This window comes from Amblyraja radiata, chromosome 5 (genome assembly GCF_010909765.2).
Source record: "Amblyraja radiata isolate CabotCenter1 chromosome 5, sAmbRad1.1.pri, whole genome shotgun sequence".
In the NCBI taxonomy this organism is placed as follows: domain Eukaryota; kingdom Metazoa; phylum Chordata; class Chondrichthyes; order Rajiformes; family Rajidae; genus Amblyraja; species Amblyraja radiata.
The window spans coordinates 67,032,210-67,054,278 of record NC_045960.1 but is presented as its reverse complement, the minus strand read 5'-3'; the positions used below and the strand labels follow the sequence as shown (position 1 = coordinate 67,054,278).

The window sequence follows — 22,069 nt, the reverse complement described above, 5'->3', positions numbered from 1 at the left end:
AGCGTAGTTCCTCAAAAAAATTCAGCACTATTTGTCAGCAGCAGAAAAGACATAGCCCATAAATGTCAAGCAATGGAACAAAGTTACCCCATTTTAAAATGTTTTGCCGATTGCTGGACTAAGATCAATCCGAAGCCCTGCTGACAAGGGAATAGTATGAGATTTGCTTACTCTGCATTAGAAACCATAATCCACACAGGATGCGGCCAGACAGTAAATTCTCTACGTTCTTCATCAAACAGCTCCATAAAGTTATGAGAGCTCAAGGCAAAACACATTTAAGAAAGGAGCATAAAATCTGTTGGATTTGCATCTCAATATTCCGTCTAATATCAAACACATTGCATAGAGAATATCAGCGGTGAAGCTTAACACACCGGTTCTCCTGCCTCTCCAGACAGAGTAGTCATCTAGAGCTCTACTGTTGTATGCAGAACTTCAAATGCAAAAGTAATCATCACTTCTTTAACCAGGGTGGCTTGAGAAAATCAGAAAATTGGATTTGGATTTTGGTACCACAGATCATCTTTTTCATGCCCTTTTTCACCTGGGTCAAATTTATGTGCTTGTTAAATCTACACTCATTGTTGTGTCACCCAATATAAAAAGAAAGAAAAAATGAAGGGTAAGTCTCCAAGATCAAGGAGAAAATTGAAGGGAGAGTTGCTTCTTGCCCAATCCAGTGATTATCATGGAAAGGGCAAAATATAATATTTCCAATGTTAATACACCTAAAAGAAGCATGGATAGAAATTTATCCAAGATGGTGTGGTGCAAAACGAATAGCATAGCATCAATCACCGTTTTAACACAATGTGATAATTAAATTCCATGGAATAAAATGAAATGCTGAGTGTAATCTTACCAACAAGTTAAATATTTTTTTCAACTTGCTATGGTATTTTAAAAATCTTTTAAATTGACTTTACATTGTATTTTTTTAAATGACCATAATGCAGCCTATATTTTGGAAACACCACGGTCCACACTTGAAAAAATAAACCCAACAAGATGGACAAGAAAACTGAATTTTGAAATATGAACTTTTTTGTTGGGGATCAGAGATAAAAATGTTTGTGGACCACAACAAACCAATATTGTACAGTAAATATATTGGGAAACATTAACTGTTCTGGAGAGAAACTGTAGATGCTTGAATTTTGAGCAAAAACAAACCACTGGAGGAACTGAACAGAACAAGCATCCATGCTTAATTGGTAAGAAAGATTGATTAGGATATCAGATAAGGAAGGTGATGTCTTGGTACAAGAGTATCAATATCCATTGATTTAATTACAGAAATGTGTGCCACCAATCAAACCAAAATACCGGCCTAAATTTGGGGCTGCATTGATGAAGTTGTCACTGTTCACGGTCATTATTATGCCCCAATAAGCAGTATCTTTATTGATCCACACACATTGCATTAAACATGGAGATGTGGCATCTGTTGTCAAAGATATCCTGTTCCTCCATTGGGTGCAGTGTGGTAGTCTTTGCCGAGGAATTCATCACAGAATTATTCGTTTGATGTGTGATCTAATTTTATATAAACTGCTTTGAAGAAAAGTCTTTAAATCATATTGAATGAGAAGAGTTCCTAATCAGTCTCTATCCCTGAAAAAAACCTGGAGAAAAATGGACAAACGTTTTGTCAATAACAAAGTAATTTATATTTCCTTTATCGGTTTCTTTATGATATATCAGGTTCTATTTAAATCTAGTGTATCTGCCAATTTTTATTTTGCTCTCTGTAAATGAGTTAAATTTTATAATGATGTGTTTTTCTTTATCTGAAAACACCCAGGTACTAGAAATGGTGATTCGTAAAACAAAATAACATATCCCACAAACAACATACAAAGACACAAATTACAAGGCCCTATTGTAGAAATTAAGAAGTAATCTACAAATTTTCATAGCTTCTCTCCTTTCCACTTTTGGAAATGCATGCCAATCACATGTGTTTGAGGTGGCATATTTAATGGCTCCTGGGCGCACACATTGCTCTTTCTTGCTTATGACTCTTTGCTCATGACATTGGTCTTTTGTCATTTCATATTGACCTAACCATATCAAAACTCAGAACTTAGTGTGGTTATTATGCATTTCATCGTCCACAGACTGTTCATATGTAATGCAATTTTTAAAGCTGAACCTGCTTTCTGTTCTGCATTATTTAATAAATTAGAGACCTTGCAAGTAACTGTGACTTCAATTGCATTTCTGGTTTGTAACATGAGATCTCTGGGTGAGTGAGATGTGAGCTATTTCAGTTTGCTTAATCTGTGGCACTTGATCCTGACCAAGTGATCAACTGGGGCTTCAAGGATTTGTTTCAGTTTAATTCAATTAGCAAATTGTGTGCCGCTGTACATTTAAGATAGCAGCAGTAAGTAGTGTTTCTATCTTCATTGAATTCTGAATTTATGCAGTGGTTCAAGAAGATGGTGCAACAGTACCTCCTCAAGGTTAATTAGGGTGGGCAATAAAAATGACAAAATAAATTTAAAATTATAATTTAAATCTGTGACATGAGTAAGCTATATATACAGCATCTCCTACTACATTTAATATTGAACAAAATACAAAGATGAATCCACAGATGAAATATGAATTTCCAATTCCATGCAAATGTTGTTGTCAAACTATTTCAGAAGCATTTTGCAGCTGTCAGATCATAGATGCATTTTATCATTTGTACAGCCAATTGGACCATATTTATTTGTTTATATTAACTTTAAAGAGAGGTTTTGGTATGTTTGATATGATCTCGCAGATGCTCTTTGTCACTCTCAAAAAAGTGGTGAAAACAAGGGAAAATGTTCTAGTTATGTAGCTGTTCTAGTTATATCTATTGCTTTGGATGAAAACAGAATATGATGTCTAGAGGAAGTCCATGATGCATGTCCATGAAGGATAGTTCAACTGAGAGCATCAGCTACTAATCGGAAGATTGAAATGTAAATGCAGAAGAATAAGGATGAATTCACCTTTAAAATATTACTAATTACAGACTGATTTAGAAACTGAACAGGATGATTCAAGGGGTGGCAGGGTAAACTAGTGATATGCAGCATTAACCCTGTTCTCTTCAACACACATCCTCACATATCCTTTAGTTTACTAATTATGATAATGGTTGACGATGCAAGACAACACTGCAAACCAGTATGTTTGAAAATTAATTATTTGGGATCGTTATGGGATTAAATTTGCTTTTCAGTTAAAAAATAATAGTAACCGATTTAGTTTAAAAAAATGATATTATTCTTTTTCTGCTGTTATCTGTTCCCCTTGGGATTATGGAACTCCGTGACTAAATGGCAAGATGAGCAATGGTGACTAACCTGAGCAGACTCTGTGTTCATTTTACATCCTAACCGATCCACCAAATGTCTGTGGAAATAAAATTGTGTTGAGTATAATACTGAGCACCCAGTCAGAGCTGTTAGTTAGGTGCCTGGGTTTGGTTCTGTTTAGCAGAGTGCAGTACCTCAAAATATGTGGAAATGAATTTGGTAGTACACAGGTTCAATCTTACATCGCTCCAGTCTAAAGATCAGGCAATTTATCTTTTAAAAGAAATCCTTGCCTGGGATTTCCCCATGGGCAGAGAGTGAGGCTTGGATGTGTGATATAGCAGCCAGTGAATCAATAAACAGTGTTTCTGCAGAGATGGGGAAAATCGATTCACTATTCTTCTCTCCTTGTAATCTGATATAAATAAAGCAAGAGGAACTGGAGACTTTCTCAATCGACCTGTCAGGAAGAGACTGTGGAGAGCAGCGTCTACAAAAGGGTAGGAGAGAAATTAATATGACGTGATTTCAAATTTTAATCATCCTAAAAATGATAGTTGAAAGTGATTGCAAGGTCACTCCCTGCCATTCATTCCAACAATAAAAAACCATTGTACAGATAGCTTGCACTAACCTTTGCTGTCCTGCCATGCTCAAGACAGGTCTGAAGATCAAGTTTATCGTTATACATGGCAACCAGTGGTCTAAAAAGAAGAAGAGTCCATCAGTTTTCTGCCATCAGATTGGAACAAAGAGATACGGAACATAAATTCCAACACCCATTTTACAGTTCAAAACATGGTGAAGAGCTTTGTAAGTGGGGTACGAACAAAACTTCCTACTGTATTCATCAAACCTTTTCTCATCCTCTTTCTACTCTTTATTTGTTTTCCAGATAGGTTGATACCAAACTCTGAGTATTAATGTCAGTATTTTTCCATAACATGAAACAATACATCTGTATGGTGATTATGAATGAAAAATGAAGTACATAATATAAATATGTCAAGAAAAGTGGAGACTTGGAAAAAAAATGGTTGCCTTAGTATATAGAAATTACATAACTATAGGAAATTACATTCGTATCATCAAAACTAATTTTTATGAAAGAGTTGGAACCAGATGGAACACTAAACTGTCTCCCTCATATGTGCAAATGGTAGCAGTCAATCCCAAACTACAATTAAGTTATGAGTATGGATTTGTAAAAGCCTTCAGCTACTTGACTACTTTTTAATGCAAGTTAGTACCTTATAACAAAAAAAGATATGAACTGTCTTAAAATCAAATAAAGTAACTGACTCTATTGATGCAGGTAGTGATTATGTGACCAAAATGTCTGAGATTCAATATCAACTTAATATTGTGTTCGCATCTCCAAAATAATATTTCCAAGTGGACTGAGGATTGAGCTAAGACTTTAATGTGATATGTCTCTAACAAAAATATATTGAGACTTATTGCCTTTTTTCCACACAATAAGAATGGCTCTTTGGTGACTTAGTAAGAAGTTAATATGTTCAGCAATGTTTAATATGAAAGTGTAAGTTCTTAAATATTTTAAGGATAGAGATGTTAATTTTTTTTCAAATGATTAAATGCATCAACATATCCAAGCTGAATCTTTTATTTATTCTGTAATAAGCAGTTGCAAAGTATTTACTTTCATGTAAATATGTCATAATTAAAGTATATTATTTCACAGTCACTATTTGATAACTGCTAGTTGAACCAAAACCTGGTTTTCGTGACGCTATTAGTATTTGTAAATGATAGTCACCTTCTAAAAGTGCTATTCTTGGCCTGTAGGACCTAATTATTATATTTTTAATTGCATTTTTTATCTAAGGCTCTTAAAACTTTACTTCATCATATTTCCCTCAACACCATTTTTGCAAAGGTCAGAACAAGATAAATTAATTGACAATTAAAAATTTGAGTGAGTCTGGAAGATGAATATTTCCTTGACTTACATTTCATTCAATTCTGAAAACTTTTATGTAAAAAAATCACAGAGAAAAGCTGGTAAATGGGGCATTGCAGATGTATGATATCTTAAGAATATTTATATTGTCTTGAGGTACAAAATACACATGTAGCATATGGGGGACTAGATGCACACAGGCCATAATGGTAATGATAAGTACTTCTTATCATTGGCCAATCTATTTCTCCCAGTAAATGCATTCAAGATAGTGACATGACAAATGCATAATGCAGATGTTTCATTAAAAAACTGAGAATATAAAATGAACAGGAAAGCGAAAAAATAAGAAATTCTCCAATTTAAGAAAAGTTCTGAAGCCCCTTTTCTCAAGCTATTTCCTTTTGGTTCTCCTTTCTAATGAAATTCTGTGCTTCAGAGAGTGGATGGATTTCAAGTTCTTGAAATAATATATTGAACTGGTCATCATGGGGTCTTAGTTTGTTTGCCTATGTCAGAAGTACAGAAATTGGATTAAGTGCAGGAAGTTGGGAACCAGAACAGAAGGTCAGCAAATGAAATAGCTAATAGGAGAACAGAGTTTATGACCAGAAAGTCTCAAAGGAAGGACAGACATGGAGAGGTTAAGGAATGTGGTGAAATTAATGTGCTGAAGTGAATCTAATTCAGTGCAGGCAGTGTTGTGCTGTGTTGTTCTATGATGTTGACGCCAGCTGACTGGAAGAACATTTTGTGGAAGAGCATTTCAATGGAAGAGCATTTTGGGAACAGTGATCACAATTCCATATGTTTACTGAAGATAGATACAAAAAGCTGGAGAAACTCAGTAGGTCAGGCAGCATTTCTGGTAAAAAGGAATAGGTGACGTTTCGGGTCGAGACCCTTCTTCCATGAGTTTTACAATAGTTATGAGAAAGGATAAGTGTGGACCATGGGGGAAGGTACTAAATTGGAGTAAGGCAGATTACAGCACTATTAAGCAGAAGCTCAGGAGAGTAAAGTTGTTATTGAGCAAGTCCATATCTGACATGCAGGAGTCATTTAAAGGCCAGTTGATCAGAGTTCAGGACCAATGTTCTAGTAAGGACGAGGGAGAAGAATGGCAAGGTAAAGGAACCTCAGATGACCAAAGAGGTTGCAAATTGGGTCAAAAAGTGAAAGCAATTATATGTGGGGTTGAGAAAGAGGAAGTTGGACAGGGCCTTAGAGAAATATAAAGCAAGCTGGGAAGAACAAGCGAGCAATTGGAAAGGCCAAATGGGGCCATGAAATGTAATTGGTGAGTCAGATTATAGAAAATCTTGAGGATCTTTATATGTACATCATAAACAAGAGGGTAACCAGGGAGAAAGTAGGACTGCTCAAGTATAAATGAGGGCATTATGCTTGGTCATAGGTTGTTGGCAAGGAACAAAATGAGTACTCTGCATCGGTATTCACTCAGGAGAAGGACGTGGAGGATAGTGAGATTAATATGAGGAATACTAATATGCAACGGCATTTTGAGATCAAGAAGGAGGTGGTGTTGAGGCTCTTGAAGAGTAATTAGGTGGATAAATACCCAGTGCCTGATTGGATCTGTCCCAAGTTATTGAAAGAGGCAAATAAGATTGCAGGGACCTTGGCGAAGGTCCTTGCCTTTTTACCTTCTTGAATCACAGGCAAGGTCCCAGCGGACGAGAGAGTAGCTAATGTTGTTCCTTTGATTATAGGGGCAGTGGAAATAATCCTGGAGACATTATAAACATTCCGATGTTGATCAGAACTGATAGGTTTTAACGTATATTTAAGAACATAAGTGTAATTTGTGTTTGGGCATATGTGGTATATGAAAATAATTCCTAAAGCAATCAATCCTCATGCCGTCAGTATGAATCCAGGTTGTTACCAAGATTTTTCTACACAATCTTTGGAGTAGGACTCGAATCTGCAACCTTTTGGCAAGGTGTTGAGTGACTGACAGCCACAATTGCCATACTTGAAATAGGGAGAACTGGATGGTTGCTGGAACTGTGATAATGGGGTTGTGGCCTAAATAATGCATTCATTTGGCCTAAATAATGCATTCATTCTGTTCCAAACATGGGTTAATCTCACCTCCTGAACCAACAGCACTTTCCAATTTAGTCCCTAAATATACTTTTCATTATTTTAAAGTTGAACGTAGATTATATCAACAAAATATATAAAATAGTGCCTAGTAGATCACCATATATAATTAACATTTACTACAGAGCATTATTTTAAAAGGGTCAATAGCTCCTTTCAAATGCTGAAGAGAAGGGTTTTAAGAGTCCATTGGACAATACCTCGGGGTAAAATAAAAGCAGAAGAAAAATTGAGTAGTCACTCAAAACTGAGTTATATTTGATTCCACTGAGAAGGAATAAGAACACAATTATGGCCATTTGTTTCCAACCTTGAAGCATGACAACAGGCTTTCCAATAACTGAAGTGATATTAATTTTTTGATGTGATCATTAGGAATCTTCCAGGATTGAGATCAAACCACAGCAGTTTATGCACATGCTTTTTATATGTACATGAAATGCAACAACATTCACAGTAAAATTCACAGGTTACTATAGAATGCTTCCCTAGTTGAGTCTACCTTAGTTCATTGAGTCAATGAAAACTTGAAAGAAAGATACAGAGACACACTGAAAGGGAGAGAAAAAGAAAAGGAAAGAAAAAAATTCAGCAACAAGGAACATGCAAGAATTTATTGGGAGCCAGACTCAATTTTGTTGATTGTCTGTGACATACACATGTGGGGAGAACCAGGTATTCACTTTGAAGACAGTATATTTTTGTAGTTTTCATCAATTGTAGAGATGTGAAGTTGTGGATCAGGAAGCCATCCAGAACGGAATGTGAGAATTGGTTTAGCATACACCCATCCTCTTTATGTATTTTTCAGTTTCCACGAGTATTTTTTAATTAAAGGATGGCCTTCCTGCATTTGCCATCATAAATATGCACAATCAACCTGATTAGATATTATTTTTCCCTTTATGTTAAATTGTTCACCCTACAAACCAGGAGCATGTATATCGTAAGGTTAGGATTAAGTATGGAACTTTTAAATATGTTTCTTTATTCATTATAACTTTTGATATTCCCACATAAACGCTGATGAGCTGCTTACTATTTCCAGTATTTTGATTACTTAAGTTTTTATTTATAAAATATGCTAATTTTAAGAATTACTTCAACCCTTCAATACTCTAATTAGGTATGTTACAATACTTACCTTCAGCGGCGCTGCAATTCTGCCACTGGCCGTGTGTGCGATTTTGGCGCCTTTGAGGGGGGGGGGGGGGGGGGGGCGTGGTTAAAACTCATTTTTTTCCTACCTTGTCCTGGATTATATTTGGTTGGAGTGCAAGCTTTTGCTGAAGAATCGTTCCGACGGGCGTTCTGTGTATTTATTTTTAAAAATCGCCCGACAAGTTCAGCGCTGAAGTAATTTTAAAATCAGCTTCTAAAGCCGTCAACGCCGACAATGGGGACGGATTTCAGGTACGGGACAGGTAAACGAAAGCCGTTTATTTTATATATAAAAGTGCTCCTTAAGATGCCTTTAATTCACATTTTAAGTTGCGAACGGTGATTTTTTCCCCCATATGAACCGGCAGTATTTTTGCTGCCGATACGGGTTTAAATTCACCACAACCGCAACAATCCAAATGATCGCGTTCCAGAAAAACCCACTCGCAAGATGATTTAAATGGCCATTAATTTACAGGTATTAAACATTAAATTCCTTCCATTTGGCCTATAAATCAATGACAATGAGATTTAAAAATTTTGTTATATTGTGAATTCTTGTGTGAATGTTATTTGGACACTTAGGCTATTTAAAAATGTTAATCTATTCTTAAGAAATTGATAGATGTTTAGATCTAGTAATTGAATTTTGTAATTAGCTACAATTAGGTAACTAACTAATTATATGCTTTAATTTCAAGTCATCTGTTTCATCTTTGTTTCAGAATGCTTCAATCTATAATAACTGAAAATTTCTTTCAGTTCTCTTAATTTTTAAGAAAGTTATGGGCTTTTGACTGCCCTCGATCACAGCTTTTGTGTTTAGTCAATGGAAAAGCAATAGGGAACAATATGCTAATTTCTGAGTATGAATATGGCCATAACCTTTTTAATACTGAAGATATGAACGTGAATTAGGTGTCAAATTAAACTTCTTTTTATGCTTTATCTGATGGGATAAATTAGACTTGATTTTTAAAATCAAGTAAAATTGCTACTCTAATCACAAATATAACCCCAACATAAAATATGGTGTGAAGCATAAGCATAAAGACAAAAGTGTAAAAGGACCTAATCAACTGCAATGATTAAAAATAAAACACTGACAATTTATAGCTTAACTAGTGTGTAGCTATTGTCTAAAAACATGTTAACAATTTCAAGCTTCAGTATTCCTTACCAATAAATTTTACCAGTTCAGGATCAGCTGGAAAATACCACAGAGATAGACTACCTTGGCAGAAATAGGAAAATTGCCCAATATGTGTCAACATGCAACCTGTCCACCAATCTGGATGTAGAGAACATACAGCACAGGACAGGATGTTTCTCGCTAAAAGGAGGTCTGCATCGAAGACACGAGGAAATCAAATGGATATCTTCGCTCCATCACAAGAGGTTCTTTGACCATGGATAGAATACTCTACTGAGTCTCACTGTGTAATGCTGTCCACTGGCTAATTCTCAGTTTGGCTCCCTCACCGTTCTTTCACCAACCTGTTCATACCAGGAAGGTTACCCCAGAAGTAACGGGCTCGATGGGCAGCAGAGACTTCCTTGGCATCAATCATCACAGGATTACACTACCATAAAAAGAGGAAAGGATAACTACATTAATTTCATGAAATTGAACAATATGTTTTGAGAGAAATCTTCTTTCACCCTGTTACCTCCTTCCCCAACCCTTACTTTAAGATCATAAAACAAATCTTATCAATTTGAATTTCTAGAATGATGTTTTGGTGCATTGAGAACATAAATCGGCTTTTCCCATGTATTTTAATCCATTATAGTTGTGCTGGGTTTGTACTGAATTTACAACTAACAAACGGTGCTGGCAGAGGTAAATGACAAGTGAGTGAATAGCTGCTTATGAGTAACTATTAATAGGTGTGACAGAACTCCTCTGAAAGAATAATGGAACTGAACACAGCCAAGTTGACCATACGAAGGAAAATTATATTTGACATCTGCTGAATTTTTTTGAGGGTGTGACTAGCAGAATAGAGGTTTGGGAGTGTATTTGGATTTCTGAGAGGTTTTCAAAAACATTTGGCACAGGAGGTTGATTAACTAGGATAAGAACCATGAAATAGGGGATAATATACAGATATGTATTGAGAATTGGTTACACAAGACTTTGGGTGCTGGAATCTTCAATTCTAAACATTCCTCTGCTGGAGAAACCAAACGGATCAAGCAGTATCTGTGGAAGGAAATGTAAAGTTGAGACAAGACCCTTGCATTAGACGTCCCCTTCAATGGATGCTGCCTGATCCACTGAGTTCCTCCAGCAAATCATTTTGCGTATTGATAATTGGTTATTGGGCAATGAGTCCCCACTGGAGTTGATGTTTTGGCCCCAGCTTTACATGGTTTAGATCAACACTTGGACTGAGGAGATATATCATATTTTCAAATTTGTTGACCATACCAAACTAGATTCATACACAGGAAGATGTAAAGAGGTTTCAAGGAATGATTGACAAGCTAAATGACTGGATGAAACAACAGTACATGGAATATAATGTGGAAAAATATGAGGTGCCCTAGGGTAATTTGTTTAATGGTGAGAGATTGGATAGGGTTAATGTCCTACCATGCTGTATGGTTTGCTTTGGATAACTTGTTACTTGAATGCAATACAACTTTCTTAGTATGATAACTCTGAGGCGTTAAAATAATTCCCAAAGTCTACATTTTCTTATTCTAACAACAAGAAACTGCAGATGCTGGTTTGTACCAAAGGTAGACACAAAATGCAGGAGTAAATCTGTGGGACAGGCAACAACCCCAGAGAACATGGATAGGTGACGTTTTCGGTCAGAACCCTTCTCCTGAGCCACATTGTCACCCATCCATGTTCTCCAGAGATACTGCCTGATCTGCTGAGTTACTCCAGCATTTGTGTCTATCTACATTTTCTTGGTTTATGGTTAACTAAAACAGCCCTTTATTTAGTTTGGTCACTTTTATATTCAAGAGTCAAGAGCTAAGAGTGCAATTGTCATATGCACCAAAAACAGAACAATGAATTTCTTACTTGCTGCAGCCTTACAGGCTCATTGATGCAATAATGTACAAATTGATATCAATATTCAATAATACATTACATTAAAGATCAGTAGTGCAGTCTGTTGTGCAACCAAAACAAAGTCCATAGAAGATCATAGTTGCTGAGGTAGGGCCTTTGATGATATTAGTTGCCTTTTTGAGGTAGTGTCTCCTGTAAATCCCTTTCATGTTGAGAAGGTCAAGACCAATGGATTGGGCAATGTCTACATTTTCTGCAGCTTCCTTAGTTCCTGAGCATTCAAGTTACCAAACCAGGTTCTTGGTGCAACCAACCAGTGTGTTCTCTACCGTACACCTGTAGAAGCTCAATAGAGTTTTCGGGGATGTACTAAATCTCCTCAATCTTCTAAGGAAGTAGTGTCGTTGACAAACTTTCTTTGCAATGGCAACATGGGCTGGATCCAGGACAGATCTTCAGAGATAGGCACTCCCAGGAACTTGAAACTGACTTTCTCCTCCCCCTTGATTAAGGCAGGTTCATGGATCCTCAGTTTTGTCTTCCTGGTCAATAATCAGCTCCTAAACCTTGCTAAAAATTGAGAACAGGATTGTGTTCATGTACCATTCTCCCCCATATCTCACTGACCTCCTCTCCCCCTACCAACCCTCACGGTCCCTCAGATCCACATCAGCCGGTCTCCTCTCCATCCACGTCCAACCTCCGCAGTTTTGGGGACAGAGCCTTCTCCAGGGCAGCTCCCAGGCTCTGGAACTCCCTCCCCCAACTGATCCGCAATTCCGTGTCCCTCACCATCTTCCAGTCCCGCCTCAAGACCCATCTCTTCACCTCTGCCTATCCTTAGCCCCACGTCCCCCTCCCTTTTCATCTGTGCATTAATTGCCTCATATTGTGTTTTGTATTGAATTCTGTCTTTACTTTGTGTACTAGTCATGTCTCTACTATTTATTTCATTCCCCTTACATGTTTTTCCTCTACCTGCTAAATTTTTGTAAGGTGTCCTTGAGACTCTTGAAAGGCGCCCATAAATAAAATTTATTATTATTATTATTATTACCATTCAATCATATTGTCAATCTCCATCCGTTACTCTGACTCATTCTTACCTTTTATTCATCCAACAATTAAGGTTTTTGTGTGATTTTAAAGATGGCTTTTGAGTTGTGTCTGGCTACATAGTCATGGGTATTGAGAAAGTAGACCAGGCGACTGATTTAATTTGACATGTGAAGGATTGATATCTTCATCTGTGCAGCATCTATTACTTACATCATTAATTTTGATCTCACATTCATGACACTCACCTTCACCTCCAATGACTGAAAGTATTTCCACATAAACGATGACTTGATATTTCTGACAGGATGACAGGATACCTTATATTTAAACACTTTTCATGATTGCTTTGTCTCTTTCTGGTCTTTTAAGAAGCAGCCACAATATGTCAATTAAAAAGGTGAGTAGTGTAATAATTTGTCTGCTAATTCAACGTATTGGAAAGCAATTGGGAAATACATAATAGACTTGGCTACTAGATATCCAATTTTAGCTTTTTACATTTTGCTTTATTCGAAATGATTTTCATTATTATTTAGGTTGAATTTAAAAAAAAAGTTAAGTTGTAACATAGACACATTAAATTGTTTTTGTATTGAATGAACAGCAATCTTATTTCATAAATTGATCTGTATTTTTGAGAATATCTTTTTTGTTCTGCCTCCACAAAACATACCTCTAGAAAGCGTGAGATGTCTCTCTTGTCACTGACTCCCATTGCCACCACATTTTCAAACAGCCAGAAAAATGGCCTGTTGTCTCCTTCTTTGGGTCTTGTTTCATGAAGAAGGCGGTAGAACTCAAAAAACAGGCGGCCTGTGCCTTCTGAAAAGTAAATTCAAAATATTGGGCACCTTAAATCATCAGAAACACATTCCATGTACTTGTTATGTCTCAACAGATGTGGGATCTACCACAATGCCACAGAAAATAGTATCTCAGCCTTAAATTCTGTCACGGCCAAGAGATTTAATTATCAACATGGGATTTCAGTATTGAATTTGAAGACATATCGTGTGAATGCATTTTACAATAAGCAGGAATGCTACAGATATATGAGGGGAAAACCTATGCCTTCATGACGAGAAGTTCAAAATCATATTTCTGGTGGAGATTAAATGTGAAATTTGCAATATTTAGCCCTAATTCATCCCAAATGTGCCTCCTTCAATTTTGGGACATTATTTATCCCTCTCTGGAAATGAGCCTCCTTTATAATATGTTACTCAGATTTCAGCAGCTATTTAAATTCAAAATCCTGGTTTCCTTGGTCTCAGGATATCCAACAGACAGAGAGAGGCAAAAAGAAATGGGAGAAATGGAGCTAAAAGTCAGTCCCGTGAATACTGTATACTTGATCTGCCAGCCCCTAACCATATTCTTTCCTCTGCTCTCTCTTAATTACCTGCTATTTGTACCAATCAAACCCAGACTCCTGCCAGACTTCCACCATAATCTTATTCTTCATCTCCAGACTTCCACAAACATTTGTTCCCCATACATCTTCTTCTATTATCTTCCCTGCTAATCTGGTGATCTTTATAGGAGCTCTCATTTTGGTCCTAATTCCTGCTCTGACCAACTCATTCAATGTCCTAACCTCTCCCAACCCACTCCCAGCACCCCCACACCAACCTCATTCCAGGTTTTAAATAACACCATCTCTCATTCATGAAACCCATAATGCTTCCTGATTGGCAGAGACAGACTTGCCCACTATGCCCTCGGTATTCCTAGGATTTTCAGCTCAAAGCCAGTCAATCAATATAGATAATTGTGGTTAGAAAAAAAGAGAAAAACCCCCACAGAAACTAGATGTTTCACAATTTCCAGTCGCCTCTCTCATCCTCCGACTCTCCTCAACCCACTCTACCCTGGTTTATTCCCATAAATATTAATGCCATAACCTTCAACCTTCAACCAAGTACGCACCATCATGGAAGATTTTAGCAAGATGAATAAAGTTAGAACAAAGAACAAAACATAGCTCAATTATTATTTAAATGTCTGCAATAATTTATTTTTCCTATCAATCATCTTCATTGCTCCAGTTGCTATGTAGAACACTTTAAAGAATCTCCTGCACAGCCACTGGAGAAATGACAGTAGATACAAGATATTTAGAAAGAGTATTGATTTTTTGCTGCGATGTATTACCTGAAGTTTTATTAATCAATAACATTTGGTTTGTCACTTAGCTTATTGAAAGATTAATGTGAGAAAACACTTCACACTGCAATTACCATTTGAAATATCTTAGATCAAAATGCTGTCAAGATTGCTTCTGGGGCTAAGCTGGAAAATGGATGCTGTCAACATGATGCATAATTAATGCTTGTCCTCTAGACCTTGCGCAAGCTGCATACAAAATCTGTCAACAGGATTTTGGTGAATAGTGACATTTAGTGAATAACATGATCTTGATTGCCATAGCATACATTCAAACGGCCAATTTATTGGTGCAGTTTATGATAGATAGCAGTGCTCATAATAAGCTGGGACCTTGCAAAGGAGATTTGTTCAGTGGCTTCAACCAATGGAATCCAATGGGCCTTTGCGCATGCAAGAATGGCCACTCTGATATTCTGATACATCTTTGGATTTTATGTGTGAAAATGTGGTGAAGGGAAGCGAGGTCCAGGCAGTCCTCTGTGTCAACATTCAAAGCGGCAGAAGGACAATGCAGCAATGTGGGTGAATGTGAGAAGCCAATCTCCAGGTTTCTGAACACACTGCTTTTTTGAACGACTGGGCAAGTGTGGTCAAGATCAACGTATACATTATCATATTTAATCGTCCAAGGACAGCCCCACCAGCCTCACACATTGCTCTGGACGTTACACCTTCATTACTCCCTGACAATCTCTGTCAATTAAAATTCAACCTAGTAATGGAAAAAATGATGTAAAGTACCACTCACAACACAAAACCAGTGGTGCAAATGTGTAGTTTCAACAACCGGCTGTTTTGAGAGTTACAATGCTAACCAATGTCGGAACTCAAAGTTAGTTGCAACACAGGGACCGCTACAGGTGAGATAAAGTTTCACAAGTCCTGTAATCTCTGCTGGTGTACGATGAAAATGGTGTTTACCATATGGCTATCTTGCAGCCTTTCCTTTATCACTACTCTTATGCCCTTTTCCCTTCAGGTCAAGAATTGGCATGCAGCTTTTGAGTAAGATAATATCAAACAGCTGTTGTGGAAGACCTTGATATTTGCAATCATCAAGTTCAAAGATATCCATTTCCTGTAATATGAACAATAACTTAAAAAATGCGTTGAAACATTGATAACATGGGCAGAGGAGAAGGTGGCCTCAGAACGGAATTGAGTATCAGATGGTATAAAGGGCGGTCACTTGCATGGACATCTAAGAGACTGCAGCATCTAGAGCAACAAGCGATCTGCTGGAGAAACTCAGCAGAAACAGCAGCATTTATGGATGTAATAGTTTAGATGGGGTATCTTGGTCATCATGGACGACCAGGGCTGGATGGCCTGTTTCTGTGCTTTATGACATGATTCATGACACATACCTGCACTATGTGCAAGCTCTGTGCATACAGCTGATTGCCATTTTGGTGAATCTTATGAATTATGCTACAACTTATGCAAGAAATTCCGATACGAAAAAATACACATATTTTGGAATATGTCCCAACAAGAAACTGATGAACTCCTCGATAACAACTAAATTTAATAAGGTGAATAGCAAATTCTAATTTTTGAATAGAGTTTGGAAAAAAATCAGCATAAACCTTCGTCCTTGATGAGCAAAATCAACATGATTTGCATTGACAACATGACATCTCTGATACATTCAGATCAGTTTGCAATTGGTATCTTTGGATAAACTATTGCTCTTTCTCCTTAAACAATTAAAATCCACATCAGACTGGAACATGAAATCCTTTACCCCAAGTAATATTTTGAAGCATAACTTAGTTGATTCAATGAGTTAATAATCAAGCCATTTGCCTAGCTAAGGAGGAAACGTAAGTCATGAAATAATAAATAATTCAAATAGTTGGGCTAATTGAAGTGAGGTGAATGAGGTGAACAACTGCCAATAATCAAGATAACTCACCATACAGTCCCTTTCTGGCAGGATTCACAATGGATAGATCATTGCAGGGACTTCCACCGATCACCAGGTCAAATGGACCCCACTCCAATAGCTGAACGAAAAAAAGAATAATACGATTTCCAGCCATATTTATTGCCATAATTATTAAATAACACTAATTAACTGGCTATAGCTTTGCAAACTAAAAATAAATTATTTTCTGATCACGGTTTTATTTTTGTATGTATAGAGATTTCGGGAAAGATAACACAAATAGAATCTGTGCTCTTCAGGTCCTAAGTAATAGGAGCAGAATTAGGCCATTCGGTCCATCAAGTCTACTCTCCCTCCTAACCCCATTCTCCTGCTTTCTCCCCATAACCCCAGACACCAGTACAAATCAATTCTTATGATATGAATATATCAGTACAACATAAGGTGCTTAGACATGGTCAACTGGAAATTCTTCATCACTTGGAACGTCATGGACAATAGTTGTTACACGCAAGGTTTGATGATCCACTGCTGTGAAATTCCAATGGGCAGAAGCATTGCTCATATGTAATTGCAACAGCTTTGCACACCAGACATGCTCTAACACCATTATTCAGACGATCTGCACTGGAGAGAGTGTGGGTCTCCATCTCAGCTAAATCAGGAGTCCTATTTATTGTTTCTGGAAGTGGAGATGAAGGGGGAGTGGGCAGAGAAGGTTAGTCATGGGAACTAGGACTTTGATAGCAGTGCTGGAGCATCAGGGAGGGTGGAGATCCATACTCGCTGATCGAGGTACTGTTGAGCTTTGGTGTTTAGCTTAGAGGAGTAATGGGGCCCTGGTTACACCGATGGAGGGGGAGTGAGATCCAAGGGAGAGTTGCTGTGAGAGACAAGTTTAAAATGTAGTTAAAGATATCTGAAGCTGCTTTCCACTGCCAGGGTCCACTGGAGGGGAGGGGAAACGTTTACCGAGTCAGGAGGAGGTGCTTGCAAGTAATTCAAGGTAGCAGATCAGGAGCGCTGGGGATTACTTGGCTAAATACTAATCACAGCAAACCACTCCAAATATTGAAAGGATAAAAAAGTTACAAAAGCAGGAACGGATATTTTAATCTGTAAATTGGATTAGAAGGTACTCATCCTTTCCAGTGTGCACCTGTTGAGAGGAGCTTGGTTATGACTCTGCCGCCAGGAGTTCATTACTGGAAGCAACTTTATGGAAATTGATGGCTAAGTAGGGTGGGTCAGGAACCTTGGGTCAGGAGGTAATGCTGTGCGCATACATCAATTTATACACAGTCGTCAGAGATACTACATCCCACCTAGCCCTCTGAAATGAATAAAACATCAATGGGCTCACATTTTTCAGGGCTATTATCACTGGGGGTTGTGAGGCTTTGTGTGAAGACCTATAACCCAGTCCTATGACTGGGCAGCTCTCAATCTGGAGGATAAGATCGGATCAACACAATATTTAAAAATAAATTAAAAAATAAATGTTATTTATCCTACTGTGAACTATGCTTTGTATAATTAAGGCGTATGCTGAGGATGATGCCAAACTCTCATCCAAGTTATTGTAAACTTGAATTTATTGGTTTGCACTGAGCTATCAGTCACCTGCCATAGATAATCAGAATTATTTAAATTTACTTTAAAGTTTCTTAAACCAATTACTCGAGAATTAAGGCATCTAATCACCAAGCCATGGAGTGCAGTTAATTGAAGAAATGGTTTTGAATAATCATTCATCCCAAATCCTTTTCTCTCTTGAGCATCTTCCTAATGTTTGAGCTTCAAACCAAATCTGAAATCCAAAAATATCCAATTCAGACAATTGAATTATTTTTGATTTGTATTTGGAGCATCCAAATAATGATGTTAATCCTATTTCAAAATCATTTGTTGAATTATCAGTTAAATCTTTTATCAAACCACAAAGCGCAAGCAGCGTTATTAATTTTTACTTGATTTGAATTTGTGGATACCATGTTTCCTTTAAATTTGTAAATGAACTTCAGAGTTTACATATCTCTACCACAGCACTGAACTCCAAAATGTATTTATTTATTTAATTAATATATTTTTTTAAATTAGAAGTGATGTACAATAATATACTACATGAATAACATATTCCATTTCATGTACAATTTCTTATTTAAAATTTAATAGTAGAGAAAAAAGATATGAAAAGCAAGAAATATAAAGAGAGAGAATATTATATAGCTCGAGAAAGAAAATAAAAAGGTGATGTGCACTAAGCAAGAAGAAAAAGAAAAAGAATAGGAGAGAGAAAAGAGAGAAGAAAAAAAAAAAGACAGAAATTGAAAGGGATATGCCTCCTTCATAACTTTATCCACCTCCCACCCGGTTCTGAAACACTTAATTTTTAAGGTTGTGTTACACCACATGCTTGTAATAAGTCAGTAAATGGAGACCAAATCTTTACGAATTGGTCTGATTTGCCTGATAGGATGAATCTCATATCTTCAAGGTGTAACATTTCTGACATGTTTGAAATCCACATTTTGAACGTCCGTGTGGGTGCATTTTTCCAGAATTTAAGTATAAGTTTTTTTGCCGTTATTAAGCCATAATTAAGTAGACATTTTTGAAACGAGGTCAGCTTACATCCGTCTTCCATTGAATCGAAGATAATCAGTTCTGTATTGGGGTTCAATTTTATTTTAAATAATTTTGTGAAAATTCCAAAGATTTATTTTTTAAAACTCTTTTGCCTCTTCTACAAATCTCTTTAAAACCAAATATCATTGGTTTTGGACAAACATTTGGCTTCACCTGCCTTATTCTTTCCATCAGCATCAAATTTTGCTTTAAACAAAAAGCATTCAAATATTGAAGCTGCAACCTGCATCAGATATTTAAATCATATTTGAAAATACTTGCAAAACCAAATCTTTTTTTTTGTTTAGCAAATATCGATGTACAAGAAAATTTACTTCCAGATACAGATGCATGGAATCAATATTCAAAAGTATTCACGTACATGTCTGCGAGTAACATTTCGAACATCTCCCACATACATGATCTTCCCCTGGTGTCGGACCATACCCACTGTGATGGAATCATCACAGACTTCGGATGCAATGTAGCGTTCCACTTGTATCCCCAGATCCCTCAGAACTAGCAGCCCTATAAATAGATATATATATATATAGGTTAACCTGAAAAGAATGAAACGGTACAGCTACAACTTAACCCATTTTTCATTGAGAAATTATGTTACAATAATGCTCCCTGCACACTATGCCAAGCACAGTTTTGACTCACACATCAATTTTTACAAAGCACACCCAGCACCTGTTTTTTGGGAACTGAAATATTAAATTGAAAAAAATATTTATATTGATTATAATTTTTAATTCACTTTAAGATCCATGATTAAACATCTGCTTCAGGCAAAAGCCAAATCTCTGCTGCCTGGCAACAAACTTAAAATACTGAATAAATAATTATAAGAATTATATCAAAAAAATCAACAAAATCTCGATATTCAAATTCAAACATACGTCTGGGAAACAAATATGAATGATACGATTGATTGTTAGTTTCCGATGCTTTAATTGTTAATCAAATATGGATAATATACATATCCAGCAGCAGAGACTCATAACATTGGATTAGAAACATAGAAAATAGGTGCAGGAGGAGGCCATTCGGCCCTTCAAGCCAGCACCGCCATTCATTGTGATCACGGCTGATTGTCCCCAATCAATAACCCGTGCCTGCCTTCTCCCCATATCCCTTGACTCCACTAGCCCCTAGAGCTCTATCTAACTTAAATCCATCCAGTGACTTGGCCTCCACTGCCCTCTGTGGCAGGGAATTCCATAAATTCACAACTCTCTGGGTGAAAACGTTTTTTCTCACAGTCTTAAATGACCTCCCCTTTATTCTAAGACTGTGGCCCTTGGTTCTGGACTCGCCCAACATTGGGAACATTTTTCCTGCATCTAGCATGTCCAGTCCTTTTATAATTTTATATGTTTCTATAAGAGACCCCCTCATCCTTCTAAACTCCAGTGAATACAAGCCTAGTCTTTTCAATCTTTCCTCCTATGACAGTCCGCCATCCCAGGGATCAATCTCGTGAACCTACGCTGCACTGCCTCAATCACAAGGATGTCCTTCCTCAAATTAGGAGACCAAAACTGTACACAATACTCCAGATGTGGTCTCACCAGAGCCCTATACAATTGCAGAAGAACTTATTACTCCTATACTGAAATCCTCTTGTTATGAAGGCCAACATTCCATTAGCTTTCTTCATTGCCTGCTGTACCTGTAAGCAAACTTTCAGTGACCAGTATACAAGGATGCCCAGGTCTCGCTGCACCTCCCCCTTACCTAACCTAACCCCATTGAGATAATAATGTGCCCCCTTGTTTTTGCCGCCAAAGTGGATAACCTCACATTTATCTATATTATACTGCAACTGCCACGCATCTGCCCACTCACTCAACCTGTCCAGGTCACCCTGCAACCTCCTAACATCCTCTTCACAGTTCACACTGCTACCCAGCTTTGTGTCATCCGCAAACTTGCTAGTGTTGCTCCTAATTCCTTCTTCCAAATCATTAATATATATGGTAAACAGTTGCGGCCCCAACACCGAGCCTTGCGGCACTCCACTCGCCACTGCCTGCCATTCTGAAAAGGACCCGTTCACTCCTAATCTTTGCTTCTGGTCTGCCAACCAATTTTCTGTCAATGTCAACAACCTACCCCTAATACCCCAATTCGAATTGGTTCCATACAAATTGCAGAAACTGAGCACAAAGAATATCAGCTCCTCTTGTTGTGATAATCACTCTTCATTTAGCAATTTTAAAATTAAAAGAATCCAACATGATTATATAGCTATGCAAAGCTTTTCATTTCGGCTCATGCCGATTGTGCAATATCAACCTAGAATTATTAGTAAAACAACCTAATGTACCCATTCTGAGTGAATATTCTTTAGCAATTTTTCATAATGTTTTACTAAACAAAACAAAAAGTAGAACAAAAATGGAACTGAACCACAGCTTTAACAGATACTTTTATGATACATGCTGTTGCAATTTTCATACAACTTAGTTGCACAATTTGTTTTCTTTATCCATGGGACATAGGCTTCGGGTAATTTTAGCTTTTAATGTCCGTCTTTGATAACATGAAAAAAAGTCAGCAAATAAAGTAAAAAAGAAAAATCAATCAACATATAGTAGAAGCATGAGAAATACCTCATGTTGAGTATATATATTTATGCTTTTATATAATTTCTCCACATAGGTTTCAATGAAAAGGTGGAGAAGCCAGGAGAGAACGAAAGGAATATGCAAAGGGACAAAGAACAGAATATGTTTTTCTCATGCAAATCCTGTGGTGCAGGT

The 22,069-nt window shown here is 37.1% G+C and overlaps 1 protein-coding gene across 15 annotated transcripts in view; it reads right to left on the bottom strand.

The window, feature by feature from the left end:
• dnmt3a (DNA methyltransferase 3 alpha) overlaps window positions 1-22,069 on the bottom strand; it is a 420,321-nt gene that overhangs the window by 22,111 nt on the left and 376,141 nt on the right. For 11 of the 15 annotated variants that reach the window (XM_033021452.1, XM_033021451.1, XM_033021455.1 and 8 more), the window contains 5 exons: window positions 19,681-19,826; window positions 16,698-16,788; window positions 13,284-13,432; window positions 10,000-10,100; window positions 3,937-4,006 (listed from right to left, as the gene is read on the bottom strand). In XM_033021452.1, coding sequence (XP_032877343.1) covers window positions 3,937-4,006; window positions 10,000-10,100; window positions 13,284-13,432; window positions 16,698-16,788; window positions 19,681-19,826 — 557 coding nt within the window. The remainder of the gene's footprint in view (window positions 1-3,936; window positions 4,007-9,999; window positions 10,101-13,283; window positions 13,433-16,697; window positions 16,789-19,680; window positions 19,827-22,069) is intronic. The other 4 variants (XM_033021454.1, XM_033021456.1, XM_033021463.1 and 1 more) reach the window with 1 other exon arrangement.